Below are 24712 nucleotides of genomic sequence, written 5' to 3'. Positions count from 1 at the left end.
ATATTTAAAAGCTATACTTTGTTTAACCACCACTTACATGTACGTGGAGGTTTAGAGGTACCAGATAAATCAATCAGTCTATATCAGTTTAATATTCGAGCAGACTGAAAAGCGCCTGGAGAAAGCCTGAATAATACTCGATGTTGTACATTTTTGTGCTATCTGGACTGTTGACTGTTGTTCAAATAAAGAGATTGAATAAATAAATTAAATAAATAGGTCCGTTTCTTTCTCCTACATTAGTTAGTAGAGTACTAACGGAGATCTTTCTCCGTCGAGATTTTTTTCACCTCTACATCTAGTGGATTACTACAAAAGTAGACAAGCTACATGGTTCTTTTAGCAATCATTTTGCTTAAGGTAAGCTTACATAAAAGTTACTGCGTTTTCTAATAGATGGCGCTTTGGATTGGTAAAACCACGGTAAAACCAATCCTATCATAAATCTGACATAGTGCGTAACAGAACATGTTTAAGATAGGGTTCTGCATAGTCTTTTCTGTAAAAAAAAATGTATAGACTTACTACTAGTTGCTGATAAAAACAAAGGTTTTGTGGTAATTGTGCCTTAACATAATAGTTTATCATAAATATAGGTTTGAACAACTACTCTTTTTCTTGGTCGTTAGTAATGATCTACCTAGTAGTGTTGCCTCGTTAGTCAAATGAGTTAAAATATACATGCTAATTTTTCAATAGCATGGGTTAGGGTATAGCGATACATTGTATAGCAAAATTATTAGTTTAGCCCATGACCATTTAAAAATATCTGTTGAGCAATAAACCTACCTAAAAATATTTAGCACATGCGCTGTTCGAAATTTAAAATTCGTATATTTTACTTTTAAATTAATGCGACAAACTTTCAGGTGAACAGTCAAACTGACGTCAAGGTTTCCTCGTATGCACAAAGAACCCTAACATCACGTCTTCAGTTAAAACACGGTAATCAGCTTCATGATGTCATTCCGTATTGACATTCCACTTCAACATGATGTGCATAAACCTGATTAGTGTTTTATTACTAATAGCAATTGTTTCCACTATACCAGGTGAGCAACAATATTTGATTTAACTATTTTCACAAATTCTTGTTAATTGCCTATTTAGGTACCTGCGTCGTTGATTAAACATGTTTCTATCTTACGTTAAGAAATCTTTATGTTGTTTGTGAATTATTTTCACTGTATATATGTGTATGTATATTTATGATTTCCACGACACAGGGAATCCTAGTGTGGAAATCACAGACTTTATCTGTATTCTTTGGATTACTTTTTATGTGTTTGTTTGAAATAAATTAAAAAAAAAAACTGTATAATCTGTAAGTTTTTTAATATTTTGGATCCAGATAAAAAAAGAAAATTTGAAAAGTATGAGATCCGGAAAGTTTCACCCTTTCTACTAGAAAAGACGCCATCTTAACAATCCAATACTGGACTAAAGACCTCTTTTTAATAGAAAGGTTTTCCCATAATCACCATGCTGCGCAGACGGGTTGGTGATCGTAGAAGATCTTAGTAGTAACACAGGACGCTACTGCTCGTTCTCCAATTTTTTTTTCATATTTCACAAGTCCAGAAAACAAACGAAGGCTGAGCTGAGCATACTATTTTAACTTTGATAGACAAAGTTAGTGTTTAAACGAGACAGATATAAATCTGCCTGCTTGTTAAAGTCACATATAACTATGTCTCATTTTAACTTTTCTTAACACTGATAAGGCTACACACGCAAAGTTATGTTACCGATCAGGCGTTTTGGTTTTATATAAATGCTATATCCCTAACAGACTGCATCGTCACATACCATCAGGTGATTGCAATTAAGGCGCATTGTAACCTATATCCATAATATCATTGGGCTCTCTCTTGGCAAGGAAAAATTGATAAAAAAAAAAAATGTTAAAAAAAGTCACAATGAGTTACTAAAAAATATGTAATAACCGCACGCGTCATATTGCCTGCGAGAAACCAAGTAAATACTGCTATCTCATAGGAACCAAAATAACGAGTATTTCCTTATATTCCTTCAAAATCTCGTTTCAAAAACCACAGTAGGTAAAGATTTAAATAGATTCTAGAACCTATACGGTGACTTTCGTCGTACTACAGTGACCCAGTTAATCCGTCCAATATCTGCTATTCAATGTTATACCATTTAATGGTAGATATTGGACAGATTAACTGGGTTTATGGTGTCGAGTGCAAGCGACGCGATGCGGCGGTTGTACCATTTTAATCAATATCGGCAGCGTTACATGCAACAGGAACTATATTCGAATAGATGCCTAATTTCACCATCATCATCATCATTATTTCACACTTCAGGGCATGTGTCTCCTCCCACAATGAAAAGGATTTAAGGCCGTAGCTACCACGCTGGCCCAGTGCGGATTGGTGGACTCCACACACCTTTGAGAACATTATGTAGAACTCTCAGGCACGCAGGCTTCCTCACGATGTTATATTTCAACGTTGAAGCAAGTAATATTTTAATTACTTAAAACGCATATAACTTAGAAAAGTTAGAGGTGCGTGCTGGGATTCGAACTCGGCCCCGTGAAAGTTAAGTCGAGCGCCTACCCACTGGGCTATCACCGCTTCCACCTTTCACTTGGATCAAATTTTTAAATGTGGAAATTAAAGTTTTGAGTTTGAATTTTAACATTGCTTAGTTACTATTATTCTATACTATACGGATATATTAAATAACTAGCTGACCCGCGCAACTTCGTCTGCACCGAATGATATTAATTACAGGTTTTAATATCTAAAAAAACCTAGAAACTAATTGCAGCGCCATCTACCAGGTCTAATTTTATTTCCAAACTATATTCATCCATACATCCATCCTCATAAACTTTCCAATTTATAATATTAGTAAGATGATACGAATGCATTCGATCGTTTTGATTCGATGCCTTGCGATTTGCTGTTGTCTGTGAATAGTTATGTCCTTCATCTCCGACAATAGTTATCAGATCTTCATTAAAATTAGACAATACATGCTTCATAGTATACACTTTCAAATAAAAAAAGAATTATTCAAATCGGTTCAAATTTCACGGAGCTATAAAGTAAAATTGTTAAAAAATTTCATCCCATATCCCGCAGGAAACTATAGGAGGTTATCGGGATTAAAAGTATCCTATATGTTGATTCGGAATATCAGCTACCACTATACTAAATTTTATATAAATCCGTTCAGTAGTTTTCACGTGATGCCCGAACAGACAGACAGACAGACAGACAGACAAAAATTAAATAAAAATCTGTTTTGGACTCAGTATCGATTATAAAGCAACGGCCGGTCAAAATTTTCAAATAATATTAAATGTACAGAAATCTTCCAGTTACAGTTTTATTATAAGTATAAATGCTTTCCATGATCGATTATAAAAAAAAACACTATGTACTATCATACTTATGTATGATAATATGATAACCCTGAATATCCATAATAATTGAATAGTGTAAAGAGGGTCTCTAGTCTGGATAGTCACGTATACAACAAAAATAAGCTTCCAAAATGATCAAAATCATCAACATTACCGCCACACGACACCTATTTTTACATTGCACGGGTTTCCACTAAGGATGAGAAGGATTTAGGCCGAAGTTCAACATGCTGCGTTGGCCAAATGAAGTTTGGTAGACTTCGCACACATGCTCGTCTCACCGCATCCCGTGAACGAGCTCATGACTAAGGAACCCGGACGGATTACGACTATAACCCACTTGAGTAAAGCGCATATAACGATTTTTTTATAGACATAATTTACGGACGAAAGAGGCTGCCCAAGTGATGGTCAGTAGAAAACCCTCGCCTACTTATAAACAAAGTATCACTTCGCAGAACATACATGATACAAGGAACACGTCTTGCAACGTGGCGCCCCTTGTCCAGCAATCTGATGCGTAGTCGTTAAGCCTGATATGCCTGTAATTACATCGGCACCCAATCCCTTTACACCAGAAAACTTCGTGGCAGAAATAAGCATGCTGGCAGTACTTCCCAGGACGAGCTCTGTCGCAAAGAGCTCTACTACTACTCAAGCTTTTAAATAAGTTGAGAAATACTTAATGTAACATTTTATTTATTTTTAGCGGAGTTAACATGCGGTTTAAACGAGGTAATAGACGACTGTCCAGTAGACTGTCCGTACGATTACTGCCCTAAAGATGAACACCAGGATAAGATACCATGTGCAAAGCCGAAAGAGTGTCCACCAGCCAAGTGCAAATGCGGTTTTAACTATAGAAAGGCTGAAAATGGCACTTGCATCCATACAACTGATTGCCGTAAGTCCACAACAAGAAACTGTTATTAAGCTTTCGTCAATATAATTATAGATTTATTGATATTATACCTCTTTATCCTTTCAAATTATGTTTATAAACCACGATATTACATAAATAACGATAGTGGACAAATTTTTCACATCATCGGCATCAATTTTATTTATTTATTTAATTTAAATAACTTTGTTTAAAAAAACGCATAAAAGTACAGGTACAAAACAAACATATTATACAAGCAAAATAAATAAATAAAATAAATAAATATACTACGATAATACACACATCGCCATCTAGCCCCAAAGTAAGCGTAGCTTGTGTTATGGGTACTAACATAGCTGATGAATATTTTTATGAATATAATACACATAAATACTTATAATATACAGATAAACACCCAGACACTGAAAAACATTCATGTTCATCACACTCAGAAACACTCAGGACTCAGAAAGCAGGGTCGCTGCCCACTGCGCCAATCGGCTGTCAAATGCGACCTTATCGCTTCGTGAACGGAACCAGTGAGACACGTGAGAGAGGGGAGAATTTTACAAATATATACACACTAATAACTACATGCTAATACATATAACAGCTATGTGAATACTGACTTAACTGAATTAAAATAAATTCGTACGGGTGCTACGATGGCATAGACCGACACACAATAAAGTAAAACCCCATCGATTTTGCGTCGGGGGTTAAGAAATAAAATGTCTCAGGATTATTTCTTTAACTTTAAAAATTAATTCTACCGTTGGAGATAAAAATATAAACCAAGTGGCACCATAAACAAACAGTTATTTTTCAGCTCCTTTCGAATGTTCCCGACCGAACGAAATTTATCAGTCATGTCCATCTTACTGCCCTTCGGACGATTGCAGCGAGGCATCTGCACAAGGCATTTGTCCTTACTGGCTATTGATAGTCGTTCATTGCAGTCCGCGATGCAAATGTATTGAACATTACTGGAAGAAGGATGGTCTTTGTGTACCTTATGAGGAATGCCGTGAGTATTTTAAGACTATAGTCTCTCCTAATGGTAATTGTCACAATCTAAGATGCTAACGGGCAAAACAGTTGTATGGCGCTTATATTGAACTCTTTCCCCTTCAGTTACCACGCAACATCGCACCGAAACGTGGTAACCAAAGCCTCCCACCAGACCAGACCAGAGAAAATTCTGAAATAAAAATTTTCCCCTGCCGGGGATCGATCTCGGAACCTATCATAGCGCTCACCACTGTGCCAGGGAGGTCAAATATATGTTAACTATCACCATCATCATATCAAACTATTAACGTCCACTGCTGGACATAGGTTATTTATAGGGAGGTCCTAATACCACGGTATTGTGCCGCAGGAGTCCAGCGGCTACCTGCGGCTGGTTTCATGTCATCTGTCCTCCGCTTCGGGGGTCTACCAACGCTGCGTTTGCTAGTGCGATGTCGCCATTCCAGCACCTTAAAACCCCAAAGTCCATTGGTTTTCCGAGCTATGTGCCCCGCAACTCTTTTCCATGTTTCATTTGTTATCATGTTCTACTATAGATCACGAGAACTGGATTCGGTTACTGCGTTGAACAAAAACATTGCATACTTGAGTTTTTTTTATTTTATAATTGTATTATTGTTTCAGCCAACGTGATAAGCAGTTGAAGATAATTAGCCGATGGATTCATATCAAGTTGGTCCGGAGTAACAAACTTTTGCGGATATTTGCATTAAAAAGGATTTAGTAATAATGCAGCCAATTAACTATAATTCAAATTATTACTATTACCGTATGATAATAATTTTCTAAGCATACGTACAATAAATAAATTTAACAAGCATTTTGGCTGAGTTGTTTGAAAGGACTCGCAAGCAAGGCATACCAACTATCTTGCAACTTCAGCTTGCACTAAGTACGTATTTTACGACTTATTTACTAGGTACTTAATGACCCTAAAAACAGCAACATTTTAAAGTGATAAGGAATAGGACGGGGGAGCGCACTGTTCCGCATGAGTAGGTCAACTTGACTGTAACATAGACATTGAGTGAGTATAAGGAAGTTACATAAAAAAAAACGTAATTGATAAAACTTTAATTATTTGACAGCTGATTGGCGCAGTGTTGCATCCCCACTGCTTTCTGAGTTAAGACTGTTGGTTCGATTCCCAATCGTTGTGTGATGAATATATTTGTGAATGTTTTTCAGTGTGTGGGTATTTATTTCTATACTATAAGTACTCACTTATGTATATTATTTTTAAAAATATTCATCAGTCATCTTAGTAACAATAACACAAGCTACGCTTACTTTGGGGCTAGGTGGCGATGTGATTGTCGTGGTATATTTATTTATTTATATTAATTATAAAAAACATTGTCATATTACACTTCACACATTAAGCAATATTGATTTAATTAGGTACAGCACGGGTTGTACATTTGCTGTTCATCGCCCCCTGAGAAGTTTCACTCCAAAAGGTTTATTCATTCTTTGTTGCGCCTATTGTTACACGTCTTCCTATTTTGATGAATTGCCCTCTAGGGTAATATTGCCTATAGTTAATTTTTACTTACCTAAAAATCACTTAGAAAAATCCCCCTTTGCCCATGTGCGTTAAAATCTATAACATTGACATTACCTGTGTAATTAGTTCCCATTCAATGCGTAGGTCGGTCGCACAACAAGAATTTGTAAACATGTATCATAATCATCATCATTTCAACCAATGGACGTCCACAGCTGGACATAGGTCTTTTGTAGGGAGTTCCACAATCCACGGTCCTGGGCCGCTTGCCTCCAGCAGCTCCCAGCGACTCGCCTGATGGCATCTGTTCATCTCGTTGGGGACCGACCTACGCTGCGTTTACCGATGCGGGGACGCGATTCCAGCACCTTAAGACCCCAACGTCCCAACTTAGGATACCATAGGATACTTTTTTTCCGATAAACAATAAGTTTCCCCCGGGAAATGGGATGACAATTACTATCAATTTTACTTCATATCTCATTAAATTGGAACCCATTTTAATAATTCTTTTTTATTTGAAAGTGTATACTATTAAGCTTGTATTGTCTAATCTTAATGAATATTGTCGGAGTTTAAGGTCATAACTCTTCACAGATAACAGCAATTCGCAAGGCATATGGGACAACGATCGAAGGAATGCGTACCATCCTACTTATATTATAAATGCGAAAGTTTGTGAGAATGAAAGCTTTTGAGGTTATTTGGTTGAACGTTCTAATCTCAGATAATGCTGTTACGATTTCGATTTAGTTTTGGTTTTGTAGTATCAATTAAGGCTATATAACACGCTACGACCAATGGCTACTATGATTAATGAGAAATGTTGAAAAAACAGCAAAAAATTCCTTTTTGATAGATTCCAATGCGTGGGATGCGTGAACGGTAAACGTTTCACCAAACGAAGAAAATATGTAGTTAGTATATAGGATTTCTTTCTTTCTGACTTTTTTAAAGAATAAAAAAGTCCGCGACAACATACGACTATTTTTTGAAGTTCAATCATTCGCGGTCGAAGTCGCGAGGGTCCGCTAGTAAGAAATAAATTAGATCCCGAACAAAGGCATAAAAGTGGATACATTTACAAATCAACAAAAAATTTAAAGCAAGGGCAGTGAACAAACTTCTTGGCTAGAGAGTACTTAAAATTAAATCGTGTTGCTTTAGAAGGTAGGTACACTAGCAATGGATATCTTGTTAAAAAATATAACACATGTCTATGTAATAAAACTACGTTTAGTAAAGTCTATAAGGTTAATTCATGTAAACACTGTAAAAGTTACAACAGAATATAACTTCATCCTTATGAATCTATGGACAGGACTCGAAATACTTAGTAATAATACCTAATACTCGTATATAAAAATTGTTTATGGAAAGAAATACCATTATATACTTATTAGTCTTTTGGCGATACTCAGAACGTGTCATCACATTTTTAAATAAAAGTTTTTATTTACACTATCTTAATTTAGCAGGTGTTTTCATCGTGACGTCATACATTCTTGTATTATTAATCCATATAAAATTGGTTTCAGACGTTGGTTTCGTGGGTGCAGACATGAGGCACACACATGAGGCTTGGCGTCTACATTTAAGGTTAATGTAGGTACTCGGGTTCGCACTGTATGGGACGAGTTCGCCCACAACCTGCGAAGTATTTCTGCTATATATAAAAATTAAAAAAAAAAACATTTTTAGTGATGTTTAATTAATTGTATTACACTATTAAAAGATAAAATTGAGATCAGCTCCCGGATTCTGCCTTATATTTGGTTCGTATTATACATACTAAAATTTGTAACGCATAGTAATTGATTATCGCATTACGCACTAAGAGGATCAGTGAACAGGTATTTAAATATTGAGTTTCGTGCTAACCTAACATTTTAGTTTTACAGCGATAATCTATTAAGTTTCATATCAATCTTTTTAAGGCAATTTTTTCTGATACTAAAATGAAATGAAATGAAATTTATTCGCTGAACATGAGAATTCATAAGGTCTTAATATAACATTCCTTCATATTCTACTATAAAGCATGCGAAATGATATCGTTATACATGTCGCGAAGCTGAGGTGGCAATGGGCAGGGCACATTGCTCGGAGAACTGATAGTTTTTAGGTGATGCCCGGACAGACAGCCAGACAGAAAAATCTGTTTTGGCCTCAGTATCGATTATAAAGTCTCCGGTCAAAATTTTCAAAATATATGAAATGTATCATCCAGTTACAATTTTATTATAAGTATAAATAGATTGGTAGGTACGTAACGTTCAGGCGTGCAGTTTTTCTCACGATGTTGTCCTTCACCGCTAAAGCAAGTGATATTTAAATTGATATCTAAATTTCTAAAAGGAACATCGCTAGAGGTGAAGCTGAAGTGCTAACCTCTACGGTACCACCGCCGCTGGCTGTGGCGTACCGCTTCTGTTTTATGGGTGAAGTGTTATGGTAATAATATGTACTTTTCAGAATTTTTATTTACTGCACTGATCGTAAGTCACATTCATCTCAGTCTTTCTTCCAGTACTTGTCCACGCAACGACATAACGACTAGTTGCATATTACAGTGACTTTTATTTGACCTATAAATTTTCATCGTGTGCCATCAGGTGATGCATTGGAACTCTGTTGTGAACAAACCGGACAGTAGACATACACTTTAATATCACCGCATGAAATAATAACTTTGAAGTAATACCTACTTAGATTATGGTTTGATTAAATATTTTATTGATTATTACATTATAATGAAAGCGATAATTTTTAAATCAATTGTAAATATTGTATTGATAGAGGAGAGGAGATAGAGAAATACATGGGGACTTCTTTTCATTTACTAATGTTCTCAAAAGCGTGTGAAGCCCAACTATCCAAGTTTGGTTGGCGTGTTGGACTACGGCCTTATACCCTTCTGATGCTGGGAGGAGACCCGTACCTTGTAGTAGGCCGTTTACAACTGGAACCGCTTACAAACGATTTGTCGCAGACGTAGTAGCGCGGATAAGCTTATAAGATATAAAAAAGACCGACCAAAACAATTTATGGTATATGTAGGTCATCTGTGATGAGTCTGTGAATAGGTTGTGAAGATATATATTATACATATATATCTTTAATCTGTGGTAGCTGCCTTAGCATTAGCTAGGTTTTGAAAGGCCTTGAAGGACTTGAATCCATTGTATGGAGGGTAGAGGTAAGGAGAGTCTATGGAGGGTAGAGGTAAGAAGAGTCATCTTATATGGGAGAAAAGTTGAAAAAGTGTCCAGTTGTTGTCCAGTCCTTACCTCTACCCTCCATAGGAGAGTCATCTGTGTATATGAAAAAGTGTCGTCAAAATGTATTAAATTAGGATGGCGCCACATTTGCATCGGGGTAACTCTTAAAAGAAGCGCCAAATATAAATATTGTTAGAGTAGGCTTGAAAAATAAACAAGGTAGTATGGAGATACAAGGAAGTAAGGTTATATTTACCACAATATTTTGTACAACGTAAGTTGTTGAAATTCTCAATAATTAACTACTTTAGTCGATAATGACATTACATTTTTTAACTCGGCATACTTCAATTCATCTACGATTGCTACATTCATACCATACCCTGTGCATCCACCAGCGCCATTGTGGAGGATTTTTGAACTGTTATTTAGCGCAACAACTGGACACTTTTTCAACTTTTCTCCCATATAAGATGACTCTCCTTACCTCTACCCTCCATAATCCATTGCCGTAAAATTAATTTAAAAAAAAATAAGGTCCTAGTGATGTAGTACTCAAAAGTACCGAAATTATAAAAACATCGCTAAAACGATATAGTGAAGTTTTCTAAAATAAGTACTTTATGTAATTCTGTTTTTTCTTTTACTTACATTGTTTCATTCCAGTGATTTAAATGAGAGGAATTATAAATTGATCAATTTAAAGAATAAACATCAACCAGAAAATCAATATCGTCATTGTCGTTATACATCCATTATCGGCAATCTACATAATGAGAATGGTAAGGCCGTAGTCAACCACACTGACGAACTCCTTGGAGTAATATTGTTCTGTGCTGGCGAAGTGCGCAATGGTAGACATTCCTTTGAGAATATTAGAAAAAAAATTGACGATATATCGATATTTTTACTCTAAGCCTTAGCCCTCTTTTCAACATTATTTATTTAAGGTCTGTTATCATCTATCTTGGATATTTCACTTGGACGTTTGCCTTTTCACTATGGAGGGTAGAGGTAAGGAGAGTCATCTTATATGGGAGAAAAGTTGAAAAAGTGTCCAGTTGTATGCGCTAAATAACAGTTCAAAAATCCTCCACAATGGCGCTGGTGGATGCACAGGGTATGGTATGAATGTAGCAAACGTAGATGAATTGAAGTATGCCGAGTTAAAAAATTTAATGTCATTATCGACTAAAGTAGTTAATTATTGAGAATTTCAACAACTTACGTTGTACAAAATATTGTGGTAAATATAACCTTACTTCCTTGTTTATTTTTCAAGCCTACTCTAACAATATTTGGTTTGGCGCTTCTTTTAAGAGTTACCTTGATGCAAATGTGGCGCCATCCTAATTTAATACATTTTGACGACACTTTTTCATATACACAGATGATCCTCCTTACCTCTACCCTCCATACTTTTCACTCGGTTTGGGTCAGAAGAACGAAAAAAATTTTGATTCGTGTTTGTCTATTGACATTTGTCAATGTTATTTTGAACTTTGATTTTTGACGCCAATCGCCATAAACAAAAGTTGAAGTTGAAGTTTGATTTTTGTGTAAGAAAAGAAAAACAAGTTAAATAAGTGCCTAAGAAATTGAATGTAAATCGAAAGAAGTTATTAACCGCAGCTATCATGACCATGAGACCGGACGACCATCGTCGGAAGTGGGATAAAGATGAATTCGAACGAATCGCAGAAGAACGAATCCAAGCAGAGTTTGATGAAGAGGAAAGATTAAAAAAGAAAGGTAGAATTTCAATCACAATAATACAACATGAAATTATTGCTTCTATGTCTGTCTCGAATTAGGCAAATCATAAAACAACAAAACTATTCCGTTATTTAGATCTTATGGGTAAATCAGGTTTATGGTATCTTCATTCCAAATTTCTGCCAATTTGGTAAGCTATAGATAAAGGATACATCGTTTATATGGAATCAGTTATACTTATGCTAGAGACAAACTGATCCCACATATGCAACAACACATTTTTCTATCTATTCTGGACTCTTGATTTCACATGAAAATGTATGACAGAATTTGTACTACTACGACAATACACACATCGCCATCTAGCCCCAAAGTAAGCGTAGCTTGGGTTATCGGTACTGAGATAGCTGATGAATATTTTTTATGAATATAATACACATAAATACACTTATAATATACAGATAAACACCCAGACACTGAAAAACATTCATGTTCCTCACACAAACTTTTGTGTGAATCAAACCCACAACCTTGGACTCAGAAAGCAGGCTCGCTGCCCACTGTGCCACTCGGCCGTCTATAATAGGAACATACTTATCATATGCAACACGATCACACCTCCCACTTAACATTGATGTGAAATGTCCAGACAGGAGGAGGGGATGGTTTAAGGCTATCCCATGCATTTGATCATGGTGTTTCTAGAACATACACATAACATGTCATAAGATCATATTCCTTTCAAAAAAAACAACAGCATCCAAAGTAATAGTAGTAGTAGTATACATCAACAAGTATGCAGGATGAGTATAACAATATAAATGAACTATGACTGATTCTATAACCTTGCAAGTCTGTCTCTAGCTTATCAATTCCTGCAAGAATGTAAGAACATTCAGGCTAAAATTTTGACTATTTCCTTAGTGGCAATAAATGTAAAGTTCAATAATAATTACATGTTGCAATTATTATTTTATGTTATATATAAATACTCAGAGCAAAAACATGTTGTAATTATTTTTCTTAAAAAATTTGCTAGTGCAGAATTTTGCTAAAATTGTTTCTGCTGGATATAGAACTTTGTTAAGGTGACACAATTTAGCTTAGTAGTTAATTTATACTACCTCACACCCTATTTCAGCTAATTTGGGTCTGCCGTTGTGGCACTATAGAATAACAAACTTACGAAAAAACTAAATTTCTGATTTATAATATTCTAATACCTAAATTTTTTAATGGTTTCAGCTCCAGTTATTAAAAGAGAATTATTAAAACAACGTGAATACAAAGTAGATTTGGACTCAAAATTGGGCAAAAGTGTGGTGATAACCAAAAACACTCCTACCTCACAGTCCGGGGGCTACTACTGCAATGTATGCGACTGTGTTGTCAAAGATTCAATTAACTTCTTGGACCATATCAATGGAAAAAAACACCAAAGGAATCTTGGTATGTCGATGAAAATTGAGAGAAGCACATTAGATCAGGTAATATTTTAGTGATATATGTATATTTGTTGAAAACATCTCATTACCAGGCCATAATATGGCAATACAAACACAAGATACCAGGTCAGATCAAATAAGTTCCATTATATGAGTTGTCTAGTGAAAATTGGTTGGTAAAAAGTAAATGTATGCCTAGGAATCTTGTTCGATTAGGTGTTCTTACTTCTTACTTAGACATTGCCTTGTTAGTAAAAACAAGCACATCTGTTCATGTGGCATATATTTTTGTTTATATTAGTACTATGTATGTATGTACATATTTGTTGTTTTTCTTGTCAGATTACAGTTACAGTAAAAACTAAATTAATTTTGTATACAAATGATCATCAAATATTTATTTAGTTATATGGCATTGCAATGAACACTACCACTTATTTTTTAAGGTAAAAGCCAGATTTGCACACAACAAAAGAAAGTTGGAAGAAAAGAAGGATGAGTATGAACTTGATACCAGGCTCAAAGAGGCTGCAGAGGAGGAAGCCCGAATAAAAGAACTGCGACGCGAAAGACGTCGTGATAAAAAACGCAAACTCCAGGAGACTGACGATACAGATGATGTCCCTGCTCAGTCAGAATTAGCACAAATTATGGGCTTTTCTGGCTTTGGCGCATCTAAAAAGTAGCAAATCGAAAAATGCTACATAAAAACTAGATTACTCTTTTATTTATTGGACTATGCAATAAATAAAGGAATAATCCTGCAATCTTGTTTAAGTAAAAGATAATAGAAGAAACATTGTGGTGACCTGACTGAATTATGTGCAAATGATATAAATTTGCTTAATTAATATTATGTAGGTACACAATTTTAATAAATAATTATCATTACTTATTTCTTTTAATATGATGTGAATGAATTGATTTCCACTGCCAACAACATATTTAAATTGTTAAAACAGTGAAATTGTGTGCTACAGTTAGTGAATAAAAATAGGATTCAGTTATTTTTAAAATCCTTATTGAATACTCAAACTCACAAATTACATATTTTTTCATACTAAACTGTAGAAATAATTCACTATCGAATACTCTTAAAAAAAAAAAATGTGAGACGCAACTAATACCTTAGTTGCGTCTCACATTATTTTCATTTGCACAGATTAGAGGAAATACCTTAGGAAAATCGGTTACTTGCTACTCAGACAGAAAAGTGAACAGTAATTTAAGCAAACAGGCTTCATTTGGCTTAATTTTTCCAACTTATCTAGTCTTTTTTATTTCGGCTCTCAAAACCGTACCTCGTAGGGCTTCTGCTTCCCTTTCGGAGGAACGTTGTTCGGAGTTGTGCTTTTAAGTACCTAATTAAATATCACTCTTCAACGATGAAGGAAGACATCGTGAGTGAACCTGCTTGAGTTCTCCATAGTCCATAATGTTCTTAGGTACATGTGAAGTCTACCAATCTGCCAGCTGGCATGTGTGGTGGACTATCAGTGGCGTGCACTTCATACATGCACAAAAGCACTGCCTACCCTAAAATTTATATATAACTGGTATGAGAGGAGTATTTTGCGGTTTTGTGCAATTTTCCTGCTGTATGCAAACCCAGTGCACGCCACTGTGGACTATGGTATATCATTCTATGAGACGGCCCGGGCCCTGTAGTAGGCCGGTAATAATGATGATTGTATTTTACTTAAAATCAGTAAATATACCGTTTTACTTACTGATTCTTAAGTCGACTTGATACCACCTCAAGCAACTCTGATAGACGACAGAGTGATCCCATAATATTCGCTCCTTAGCCTGGTTGCCCGTGCCTCTGAGAACACGTAAAGCCGTCGGACCCGGTTTTTATCAATTACTTGCAATAATAGTCGTTAAATCTCACCAACCCGCATTGGAGCTGCGTGGTGGATATGCTCTTAAATCGTCTCGCCTATGAGACACGAGGTCTGTGCCAAGCGATGAAACGTTAATTATAGGCTGCGGAAAAAGTCAGGGTGCTTCTGAAAGGTTTCGTCCGTACCTTGTTTACTAAGTGCCTACATGATGATGGCATCAGAAATTATACTTGTACCTAGTCGATGAACGCTATGAATCTCCATGTATTGTGTGCCATGAAGCATAACGAAGGTCATCATTGTGTGACTACAAACACGCTATACCTACGTCTACCATATCCGCAACATACATTTAATTTAGTACAATCACTAGCAAAACTCACCTTATACCTACTTTAACAAATTAATGTTTCAAAGGTTGCAATTTAACACAAATTTGGGACAAAAACACGATTTTTTTTCTTATAAGTAGTTGTACTATATTTATTTCTTTCTCTAGCTGTTTATCATCATCGTCATCATCGACAGCCTACATCAGGCCACTTGGACTAAAAGCCTCTCCCAACGGGAGGATTGGCGAAGTAGATGGTAGTAATAGCACAGGGTCTGTTGCCATTCCTCTGTTATATGCTTTCCCTTAATCGCTTCATACGACATCTGCGGAAAGAGGAAGGTAGTGACATCTGTATTCTGATCTGCCCTCACGCTGCTTATAGAGATTACGTACGCACAAGTGTGTGCGAAAAAGCAGGTGCTATCTCAATTCCATCACTCATAGTCCGATGATGGGACGGCAGACGAGACCCGTGATTTACCAATCTATTAATTTTTTTTTAATAAAAAATCCCAAGAACTAGTTATTTACAGTCGAACATGTTCACCACTCGCAGATGGCCCACCTGATGGTAAGTGGAAAATCATCGCCTACAAACGGAGCATCACTTCACAGAATGCAAGAAGCACGTCCTGCAACATGCCGCCCATTTTCGTTCAACAATTCAAGGCGTAGGCGTTAAGCCTTTTATGCCTGTAATGAAACCGTTACCGTTAGTAGGAGAGTAGGATTTTACGTACTGAATCTTGACGGGGCCCCAATAAGGTGTCGGGGCATTCCTAATCTATTTAACCATGTTTTCTCGTAGTAATCTTTAAACATTATTTTGTTACACCTATGAATAAATTAATATTTATCTGAACACATTTTCCGATTGTCAGTAGCCATCAACGTGTAACGAATTACGGCAAAATTGTACAAAAAAGGGACAATTCGCTTTGTTAGTACTATCAATGATTACTAGTCATGATTTTCCGGTACGCCACGCCTTCCTATATAAAATGCAAGTTCAAAGTCATGCAATCCCTAATGCCGCAGTTGAAACCGGAGACATGCGACGGAATAATATCTACTTTTTAACAACTATTGCGCTATTCTTATTTGTAACATCAAGTTTTGGATATCAGGATTTTCAGGTAAATAATGCATAATATTTACCCATTTAGATTACAACTATAAACATATAGAATCTTTTTCTTAATAAGGTACCTGCTTATGATATTTGTCACGTTTCAGGTCACGTTTGAAAACTCAAGTAAGTTAATACATTTAATACTACATTTAGTACTTCATTATCTTAACATGAATCCTTGAATTTATGATAGGAAAAAGTCCATCTATTAAAGTAGGTACATATTTTGGGTCAACAGAATGCAGCCAAACCATTACTTATATTATCCTAACAATTCAAATCAAAATCCAAGATAGCTGATATAGCTGATACTAGTATTATACTGTACCTCGATTTATTGTATATATCACATTAATAATTATTATTTACACTTTACCATACATTTTTGTTTTTTCTAGAAACCTCAAACCAGATTGATGCCTTATCTAGAGAAAAACGGCAACTAGAAGAATTTGAAAATGACTACCCTACACCCTCAGCTCAGGAAGCGGAAGAGGAGCCAGGATTCTGGGATAGAGTAGTAAAAGTAGCAATAAAATTGTTCAGTAGATTTATTGAATGGTTGAACTCATCTTAACACATATTTTTATCATATTTATTAAACTACTTTACAGAAACCTTGTTTATAGCTAAAGCATGTAAATTTGTAACATAAAATAACAAACATCTTATTAAGTTGCATTATTTAGACAAAACTGAATTGATCACATTTAAAGTAATACATCTGGTTTTATCATCATCTGGGTATAATTCTTTACCTAAAATCCATAACTTACAGCATACTACTGCTAAAGAAATCAATAATAACTCTTCAATATTTAATCAAACTGAACAGCCAATCATGGTCAAATTGGTCTCAAGCACTCCTGCCACCCATAGCCTAGAGATTTTGATTAAGCTACTTTTGGTACATAAAGTATGTACCCTTTATAAACCTTTTTTAAATATGAAATTGTAATATTATAGGTAATATTAGTTACTTAAATATCTTAGTACCTAATAATATAATCTGTCATTATTCTGTAATAGTGCTTATCTGGTTGGATGTAAAAACTTGACAGGGATATTACTTTTAGACTTGTCAGTTTAGTTTACAAATTTGTGTACAACAGCACGGGCATAACCAGCTTCTGGGCAAGTGCGATTTTTTTTAGGTAATAAATCGATACTGAAGCCATAACTGTATTTTCGTAAGATCCCCTGCCCTCACCTCTCCCCCCTGGTTACACCCAGTACAACAGAATTGGCATCAATGTACCCCACCCCATGAGATGCCACTTATATTGAGTCAATGATGCACAAGTATTAAGATACAAAACTGCAATAGGTGCTGACAACTTTTATTTAACAGTAAATGTTGGAAATTTCAGACTACTTTCAGGTATATTTAAGGGATTGTAATTCCTTTTTGTAGCTAAATATCTGAGAGTTATAAGTTCTTTGTCTTCAGTTGGTTTAATGAATGAATTAACATCTGCCTCCTCTGGATTGCATGATGTCTGAAGAATTCTCTTAAAACACTTAGTACCTCTGTTAAGCGCCTTACTAGTGAGGGCTGTTTCAACAATACATTTATCAAAAAGGGTCAAGACATACTTATCATTCGGTAGTGGTTTGCCTTCCAATGCATCAGCGAGCATGTGGTATACTTTTTTAAAATCAATTTTCTCAGTGCATACAGCAGGTGGTTTTTCTTCAAACTCCGCTATTAAACGTAACGCAGCAGCTGTTTCCGTTTGAAGGTCGTCAAATCCATGGGTATCTATAATAAACTTGGCCCAGCTAGATAAAGGCACTGTTGGCAGATTAATTTTACGTTCCCTTTTTTGTATTACTGGAGGTTCTACAGATGCCTTTCTTTTATAAAACTCAATTGCATCTCTGATCTGATCTCCAGTTTTGTTACTAACAAATTCTCTAATGTTGTCAATATTAAATGATCCAAATTCTTTTAGGGCTTCAAGCAATTCAAACTTTTCTTCCTTGGTCCAACCTTCTAGTTTATCTTCTTGTAAGTTACTCTCCATAATGAAAAATGTAAGTTTTACTTCTCTAGCTCAGGTAAGAAATATTTATTCGAATACAAAAATTGAATTTCATGTAAGTACAGGTATAAACGGCTGACATGCAACCAATGACATTTGACATTGACACTTGACTATTTTTTTTTCATTCTTTTCCATAGGGAATTGAGGTATATCACCGTACAGCCATGATAATATAAATGTAGTGAGGACAAAATCCACTATAAAGCTATAAGCTTTTTAAACCGGTGCAGTTTTAAAAAGCTTAGAATCTTTGGATAAGGTAAACTAAAAACAAGTCAAGAAATAAACAAAACTTAGTGAGGTATAGAAAGTAGGTAGGTACACCGTACATGTACTTTTCCATAGCATAAGTGACATGCATACCAAATTTCAAAGCTGTCCGCCCGCGGCTTAGCTCGTAAACATTCTTAAATTTTCCATCGGGAATTACTTAAGGAATCGGAAGAAAAGGTAGCCTATGTTCTTTTCATGTCAAAGGCTAAATGTCATCCAAATCCGTTCAGCCGTTTCTGCGTGATTGAGTAACAAACACAAAACTTTCACATTTATAATATTATTAATTAATTAATAAATAGGATTTCTTCGATTTGCTCGTCATCACTTCATCCATAGTAAAGCTGCATCATCATCATCATCATTAACAACCCATGACCGGCCCACTACAGGGTACGGATCTCCTCTAAAAGGGTTAAGGCCGTAGTATACAACGCTGGCCATGCGTGGATTAGTATCGCCGGGTTAATTTTATTTTTAAACATTTATTTTATACTAATGCCTCGGTATGTTAGGCCAAGAATGGATTCATATTCGGTGATTGGATTACGGGTGATAAGAAAAAAAATCCATAGTATAAAATTATATAATGATATACTGTATAATGAATGCGAAATATCTGCTACAATTACGTTAATAATGAAAAGTTTAATAAGTAAGTGTAATTCTTTTAAGGAACCGGCTCAATGGCACTTCTTTTTGTTTGATTGTATCATAAGATACATATTTTCAAAAACAATATTTAGGTAAGTATATGAATGAAAATTTATTCGATATACTTACAGTATATTGCAACATAAAAAAATCTGCATGATATTTATTTATTTACATTGTTTTATGTCTTTAAATTATTCGCGGCATCGTATACCTTATAGACTAGTCTTAACGACGGAACAACTGTAGGTGAAACAATGCCTACGCTACAAAAAATCTACCCGCACATTTACTACTATCGGATACGATTTTTGGAAAATATTGCCATATCGAAATAATTGTGAGGACATATTGAGATGTTCAGCACCAACAATAATTCAATATTGGCATAGACTAATTATTGTATTACCTCTTATAAATTACGAATGTTACGTGACTACATCTCTGAATTTTTATTTTTTTCGCCAGTTTTAATATGCCTTTAACTATGTATAATGAAGTTGTGCAACAAATTATTATTGTTATAGTACGGGCACACCGCATTACGTTTGCCTTAAAATCCCTTTAATAAATCTTGCTAACAAAATAAGCACCGCCGGGATTACTTTAATCAGTCAAAATCTAAAATTATCAAATCAAACGGTTGGCCATATTAAATTAAAGATTTATGACAAGTTAACAAGGGGGACACTCTATACCGGTGTTTTAAAATCGACCACAAGACATCAAAGAGGATCGGTTCCGGGACTGAACATTAGTGTTACATGTGTCTTGTTACCACCATTAGTTATTAAATTTACGTTCAGCAATTACCCTCTACCCTTCCGACTCCGGTGTGAGCTGGCCATTACTCTAAAGCTTATGTGACGTTTAGTTGAAATCGAACAGTCTCGTTGAGCTATATTTGTCTATTTGTACCCGGATTTTATTAATTGTAATTAAAATTACATTAGGTATTATCAAACAAAAGAAGGAGGTTAATTAAAAAACTCGTAGTGGAGGTTAATTAATTATCTCCATGTAGAGATCAAACATCAACCGATTTTGATCCCATTAAAATTTTAGTAGGATCTGAACATCTGCGGAGGTGGTGGACGGATAAGAGCAAATAACTCGCAATAAGTGCAATATAATACTATATTTCAAGCATTACTAGTACACGAAAAATGGAAGCAGATTCATTGTCATTCAACTACCCATTAACTGATGCACATTGTCTGATACACTAAGAAGTTAACATTGACAATATTTGGATATACATATATTAGTTCAAACGGATCCGATTATAGTCAATTTGCGTGTTAGCTTAAAGAAACAACTTAAACACTAGGTATTTAAATATAAATGCAGATTTCGAGAAATCGAACTACAACTTCAAAATGGGCTACATGCTTCTAGGAATACTGCATTATATCTTTGAGAACCTTATCGTCCATATTTAAACAAATACAACTTAAGGAAAGGGTAACTTAACCTATTTTATCTTGAGACATTAATAAGGCGTTATTTAACGGTATATGTAGGTAGTAACTGAGTGACACCATGCAGTTCATCGAAAAACACTTCGCATTTATATGTAGCATCATAAAAATAACAACATAAACTGTCTCCATCCAAGTTTAACAACAATAGAAAGAGAAATAATCGAATTAAATGCAAATACAAATTGTTTTAGTAGTTTGAACACAATGGTGTAGTTTTTATTAATTAACTGCATGTAGGTACATAATATGGGAGACATCTTTATTATTGCTATAGGTGGGATATATCACTAGAACGGATTAAGAAAGAGGTCAGAATGGACTAAGAATGGTGTCATTTATTTCGCTATAAAACAATCCTGTAGCCAGAACGGTGGTGTGGAAATCTTATAATAATAATCGAATTAGAATCAACATATCGAAAAAAAGCCCACTAAAACCTATTAAGGTTATTGGGTCATTAAATATGGTTTTACTCACGCCCCTTTCGGTCAATGTATATTAAGATACTTTAAATTCTTAACAATGAACGAACAATCATTGCATCCGGCATAATTTTATATAATCAAATACATATTTATTAAAATAAAAAGGAAAGGGCGGGCCGTTTTTCAATAATATCTACGAAACCTCTGCGCCCTACGTTCTGACTATGGCCTTGTTTATAGAAACCAGATTACATTAGCAGGTATTGTTGCTAATCGGGATATAAACAAATTTTTAAAACATATACGTGTACCCAAAATTCAGCGATAAGCGGGCAAAATAGGGTGTACCTGCTCATGAATAGTCAATAGTTTTAATGATTTTTTTGTAAAAACTAGGATTTCAAGGCAATCAAGGACTTTAAAGGGTTGTGGGGGATCGCTATGATACTTTTGTTGACTATACAAAAAGAAAGAAACTGAAATATTTGAAAAGTTGTATTGATTGTAGTTAAAAATTTCATTGATATTGTAAATTTTCGAAAGATTTCTTTTTTTTCTGGAATTAAAAAAATACATTGATATTCCTTTTTCCTTTTTTGTCTTGAGTCATGAACAGATTGATCCTCGAGTATCGCTTATAGTTGAATTTTGGGAAACGTTGTACATAGCAAGGCCAGCAGGATGTTATAAACAATGGATATTGGTTCAGAGAAAAAAAGGACAGATACCGTCCCTTTCTCTAGCACGAAATCAAAGTTTATTTACATTAATCTCGTTTCGTTGGCCTTACTGTAAGCTGTCTGGTATAAAAAAAAAAGTGAGCACTGCCTGCAGACATTAATGTAATTTAGGTTTCAATTAGAACTATTAAAACCAATTCCATTATACACACGACTATGTTCTCCGCAGAAAACATTATCAGAAGGTTGTTTTTCGACTATTAATTAAAGTTTTCCTGTGGAGTCTGGCTTACTTACAGATTGTGTGCTGAAGAATTGGTATCATTATATTATAGATACTAACCTAATTACATAAATACAAAAAAAATAAAGGTACAACGTAGGATAGTAGGTAGTGTAGTTATTTTATACTTGTAAGTTTCTTACGATACTTAATAAGACATACTAAAATTAATAAATAATATTAAGCGAATATTTATAAACCATTAAATTAAATCTTTGAATAGATGATTCGTAATGTTTCTAACAATAGTAATTTTTAACATCGAGTACGTAAATCTAACATAGGTTTAGGATTTATTAACGAAAGCTCAATTAGATTATTACAATCGAAAACAACTTACAAGGTCAAACATACATATTAAATGTTGTTGAAAATAAATATTACATACATAGAAATTAGGTTTCATTTAAAATAGTAGGTACGACCAAAGTAAAACAATTCATAGTCTATGAAATCATAACACAACGCTTCGTTGATATAAAATATACAAGATACACAGATTTATTTATTTCAAAATAAATAAAAACAATCGTAATTGTTAGTCAATTCGTTGGTTTTGTGTATGGAATCTCATTTGAATGAACTGTAAAAATACTTTTCCGCTTGTTTCTGTACCATAAGTTTGCCCAACATATAAATAGGTTTTAGTCGATAAACGTAATTGAAAGACCGAAGATTGGCGATCATCGGTGATCGGATTTCAATTACTTTTAGTCGGAAACATTGAGCCGAAAAAAATCAAGTATATTTTATATCAATGTAACTCTTCAATATTTACCTATACTGTTAAGGAACTTAAGATGTATAATATCGTTTATGTTCGTTAATATGGGAAAGCTGCTTTATCAATAAAACTTATATTATGCGGGCAGTGAGTACAAAATTATAAATGGCAGTGGTAAATTAAAATAAGACACAAAACAAAAGATTATTAATACACTGTTATACCATTGAATTTATAACTAAACATAAAATACCATTAAATTATGATTTTTTACAAGTGCCAGCCAGTCTCGATAATTTATTCAATTAAAAAAACTTTTATGTATTCATAAAACATATTACTTTTAAGTAGATGAAATGCTCGGAGGCATTTTATAATACTAACAATACAAATATTATAATGAAATATATTTACAATTTAAGTATATTAGCAAATTTGCACTGATTAATGACGTTTCAAGTTTCAAACGCTTATCTATAATTTATTAATATATTATCGACGTATTACAAAATCAATTTTCACATTAATAAACCAATCAAATTCTTCTAATTATCATAGTTGCAATAGATTGTTTAGACTTTGGGAAAACGATAGTAATTAGTTATTAACGATGTTTTAGTTAGTATTAAGAAAACTACAATGCTTTATAGTAGCATCTCGATTGAATTATTGATTAAACAATAAGAAACAAAACTTCAATAACTTGAGCTATGGTGCTCTCTCACAGAAGGTAATCATTGTAAAACATTGAAACTATTTATCGTTTGTCTTAAAGTGCTTATTTGTGTGTGGGAGTACCATAATATACAAATTAGGTCACTGTGGGGGTTAAAATTACATCGTACGGATACAATTGGTATTAAATTTAAATAAAATGCATAAAGAATATTGAATAAAGAGTGTAGATACAGTATAAGGTTTAGACACTTTATAACTAATAATATTGTTTATGCAGACCTCATCATTACCATCGTCATCAACAGATTTAGGTCGATTGGTATGCATAGGTTTTTCGTAGGGATTTCCTTAGAACGCGAGAAGTTCGCTAAGCTGAAAGCTAACCTCCATTAGTCGAGAGACACAATTATATAAGAAGAGGGGATCTCCTGACTACGCGGTCATTTGCCGCTTGTGCCCAGCAACTTGCTTAATGTCATATAGTTCAGCTAGTGGATTACCTACCAACGCTACTTTTCCGATACAAGGTCACCCCTCAAGCACCTTATGTGCATCGGTTCTTCGAGCTATGTGGTCCCCCCCATTGCCAATTTAGGTTCGCATCATGTTGAGCAATGTTGGTAAATTTATCTAAGGATCTCCTCTTTGTGAATTGATCACGTAGATATTCCGAGCGACATATTTTTCTTTCACATTAAGTTTATCACATTTTAATAAAAATGTTAATTTTGTTGCAAAAATGTTAATAGTTAAATTGGTATATTGTATACATCAGATTAAAAGTTGATTCCATAGATCGTAAAATGTATTTCCGTTTGTAACTATTTTTCATTTTTAGTGTAACTAAATATTATTATTGCGAATTTAGAATATATATATTGCATAATCTAAAGCTATTGTTAATATAACATTTCGACTGGCAAATGTGGTTTGCATAAGGGAATGT

The 24712-nt window shown here is 34.5% G+C and overlaps 4 protein-coding genes across 4 annotated transcripts; 3 read left to right on the top strand and 1 right to left on the bottom strand.

Annotated features, from left to right (window-relative positions):
• The first annotated feature begins 979 nt into the window (after nt 1–979).
• On the top strand, nt 980–6409 carry LOC120625764 (inducible metalloproteinase inhibitor protein-like). The gene is made up of 4 exons (XM_039892962.1): nt 980–1052; nt 4110–4304; nt 5113–5310; nt 5940–6409. The coding sequence occupies exons 1-4, from the start codon at nt 992–994 to the stop codon at nt 5957–5959; spliced, it is 474 nt and encodes a 157-aa protein (XP_039748896.1). The 5' UTR covers nt 980–991; the 3' UTR covers nt 5960–6409.
• Nucleotides 6410–11486: 5077 nt separating this feature from the next.
• LOC120625940 (zinc finger matrin-type protein 2) lies at nt 11487–14095 on the top strand. Its single transcript, XM_039893213.1, has 3 exons — nt 11487–11795; nt 13005–13246; nt 13651–14095. The coding sequence occupies exons 1-3, from the start codon at nt 11681–11683 to the stop codon at nt 13888–13890; spliced, it is 597 nt and encodes a 198-aa protein (XP_039749147.1). The 5' UTR covers nt 11487–11680; the 3' UTR covers nt 13891–14095.
• A 2243-nt stretch (nt 14096–16338) lies between these two features.
• LOC120625941 lies at nt 16339–17671 on the top strand. The gene is made up of 3 exons (XM_039893214.1): nt 16339–16521; nt 16622–16640; nt 16916–17671. Exons 1-3 carry the CDS (start codon nt 16339–16341, stop codon nt 17092–17094), a joined length of 381 nt encoding a protein of 126 aa, XP_039749148.1. The 3' UTR covers nt 17095–17671.
• A 170-nt stretch (nt 17672–17841) lies between these two features.
• Nucleotides 17842–18677, bottom strand: LOC120625939. Its single transcript, XM_039893212.1, has one exon. It carries the CDS (start codon nt 18542–18544, stop codon nt 17858–17860), a length of 687 nt encoding a protein of 228 aa, XP_039749146.1. The 5' UTR covers nt 18545–18677; the 3' UTR covers nt 17842–17857.
• Between the last annotated feature and the right edge of the window lie 6035 nt (nt 18678–24712).

Source organism: Pararge aegeria, chromosome 8, assembly GCF_905163445.1.
Source record: "Pararge aegeria chromosome 8, ilParAegt1.1, whole genome shotgun sequence".
Lineage (NCBI taxonomy): Eukaryota > Metazoa > Arthropoda > Insecta > Lepidoptera > Nymphalidae > Pararge > Pararge aegeria.
This window is presented reverse-complemented; position numbering and strand designations above follow the sequence as displayed.

Coding starts and splice junctions, on each gene's coding strand:
- LOC120625764 (XM_039892962.1), top strand. CDS start 992: ATGATGTGCATAAACCTGATTAGTGTTTTATTACTAATAGCAATTGTT. Junction 1,053..4,109: donor AATTGTTTCCACTATACCAG/GTGAGCAACAAT, acceptor ATTTATTTTTAG/CGGAGTTAACATGCGGTTTA. Junction 4,305..5,112: donor CATCCATACAACTGATTGCC/GTAAGTCCACAA, acceptor GTTATTTTTCAG/CTCCTTTCGAATGTTCCCGA.
- LOC120625940 (XM_039893213.1), top strand. CDS start 11,681: ATGACCATGAGACCGGACGACCATCGTCGGAAGTGGGATAAAGATGAA. Junction 11,796..13,004: donor GGAAAGATTAAAAAAGAAAG/GTAGAATTTCAA, acceptor TAATGGTTTCAG/CTCCAGTTATTAAAAGAGAA. Junction 13,247..13,650: donor AGAGAAGCACATTAGATCAG/GTAATATTTTAG, acceptor TTATTTTTTAAG/GTAAAAGCCAGATTTGCACA.
- LOC120625941 (XM_039893214.1), top strand. CDS start 16,339: ATGATTACTAGTCATGATTTTCCGGTACGCCACGCCTTCCTATATAAA.
- LOC120625939 (XM_039893212.1), bottom strand. CDS start 18,544: ATGGAGAGTAACTTACAAGAAGATAAACTAGAAGGTTGGACCAAGGAA.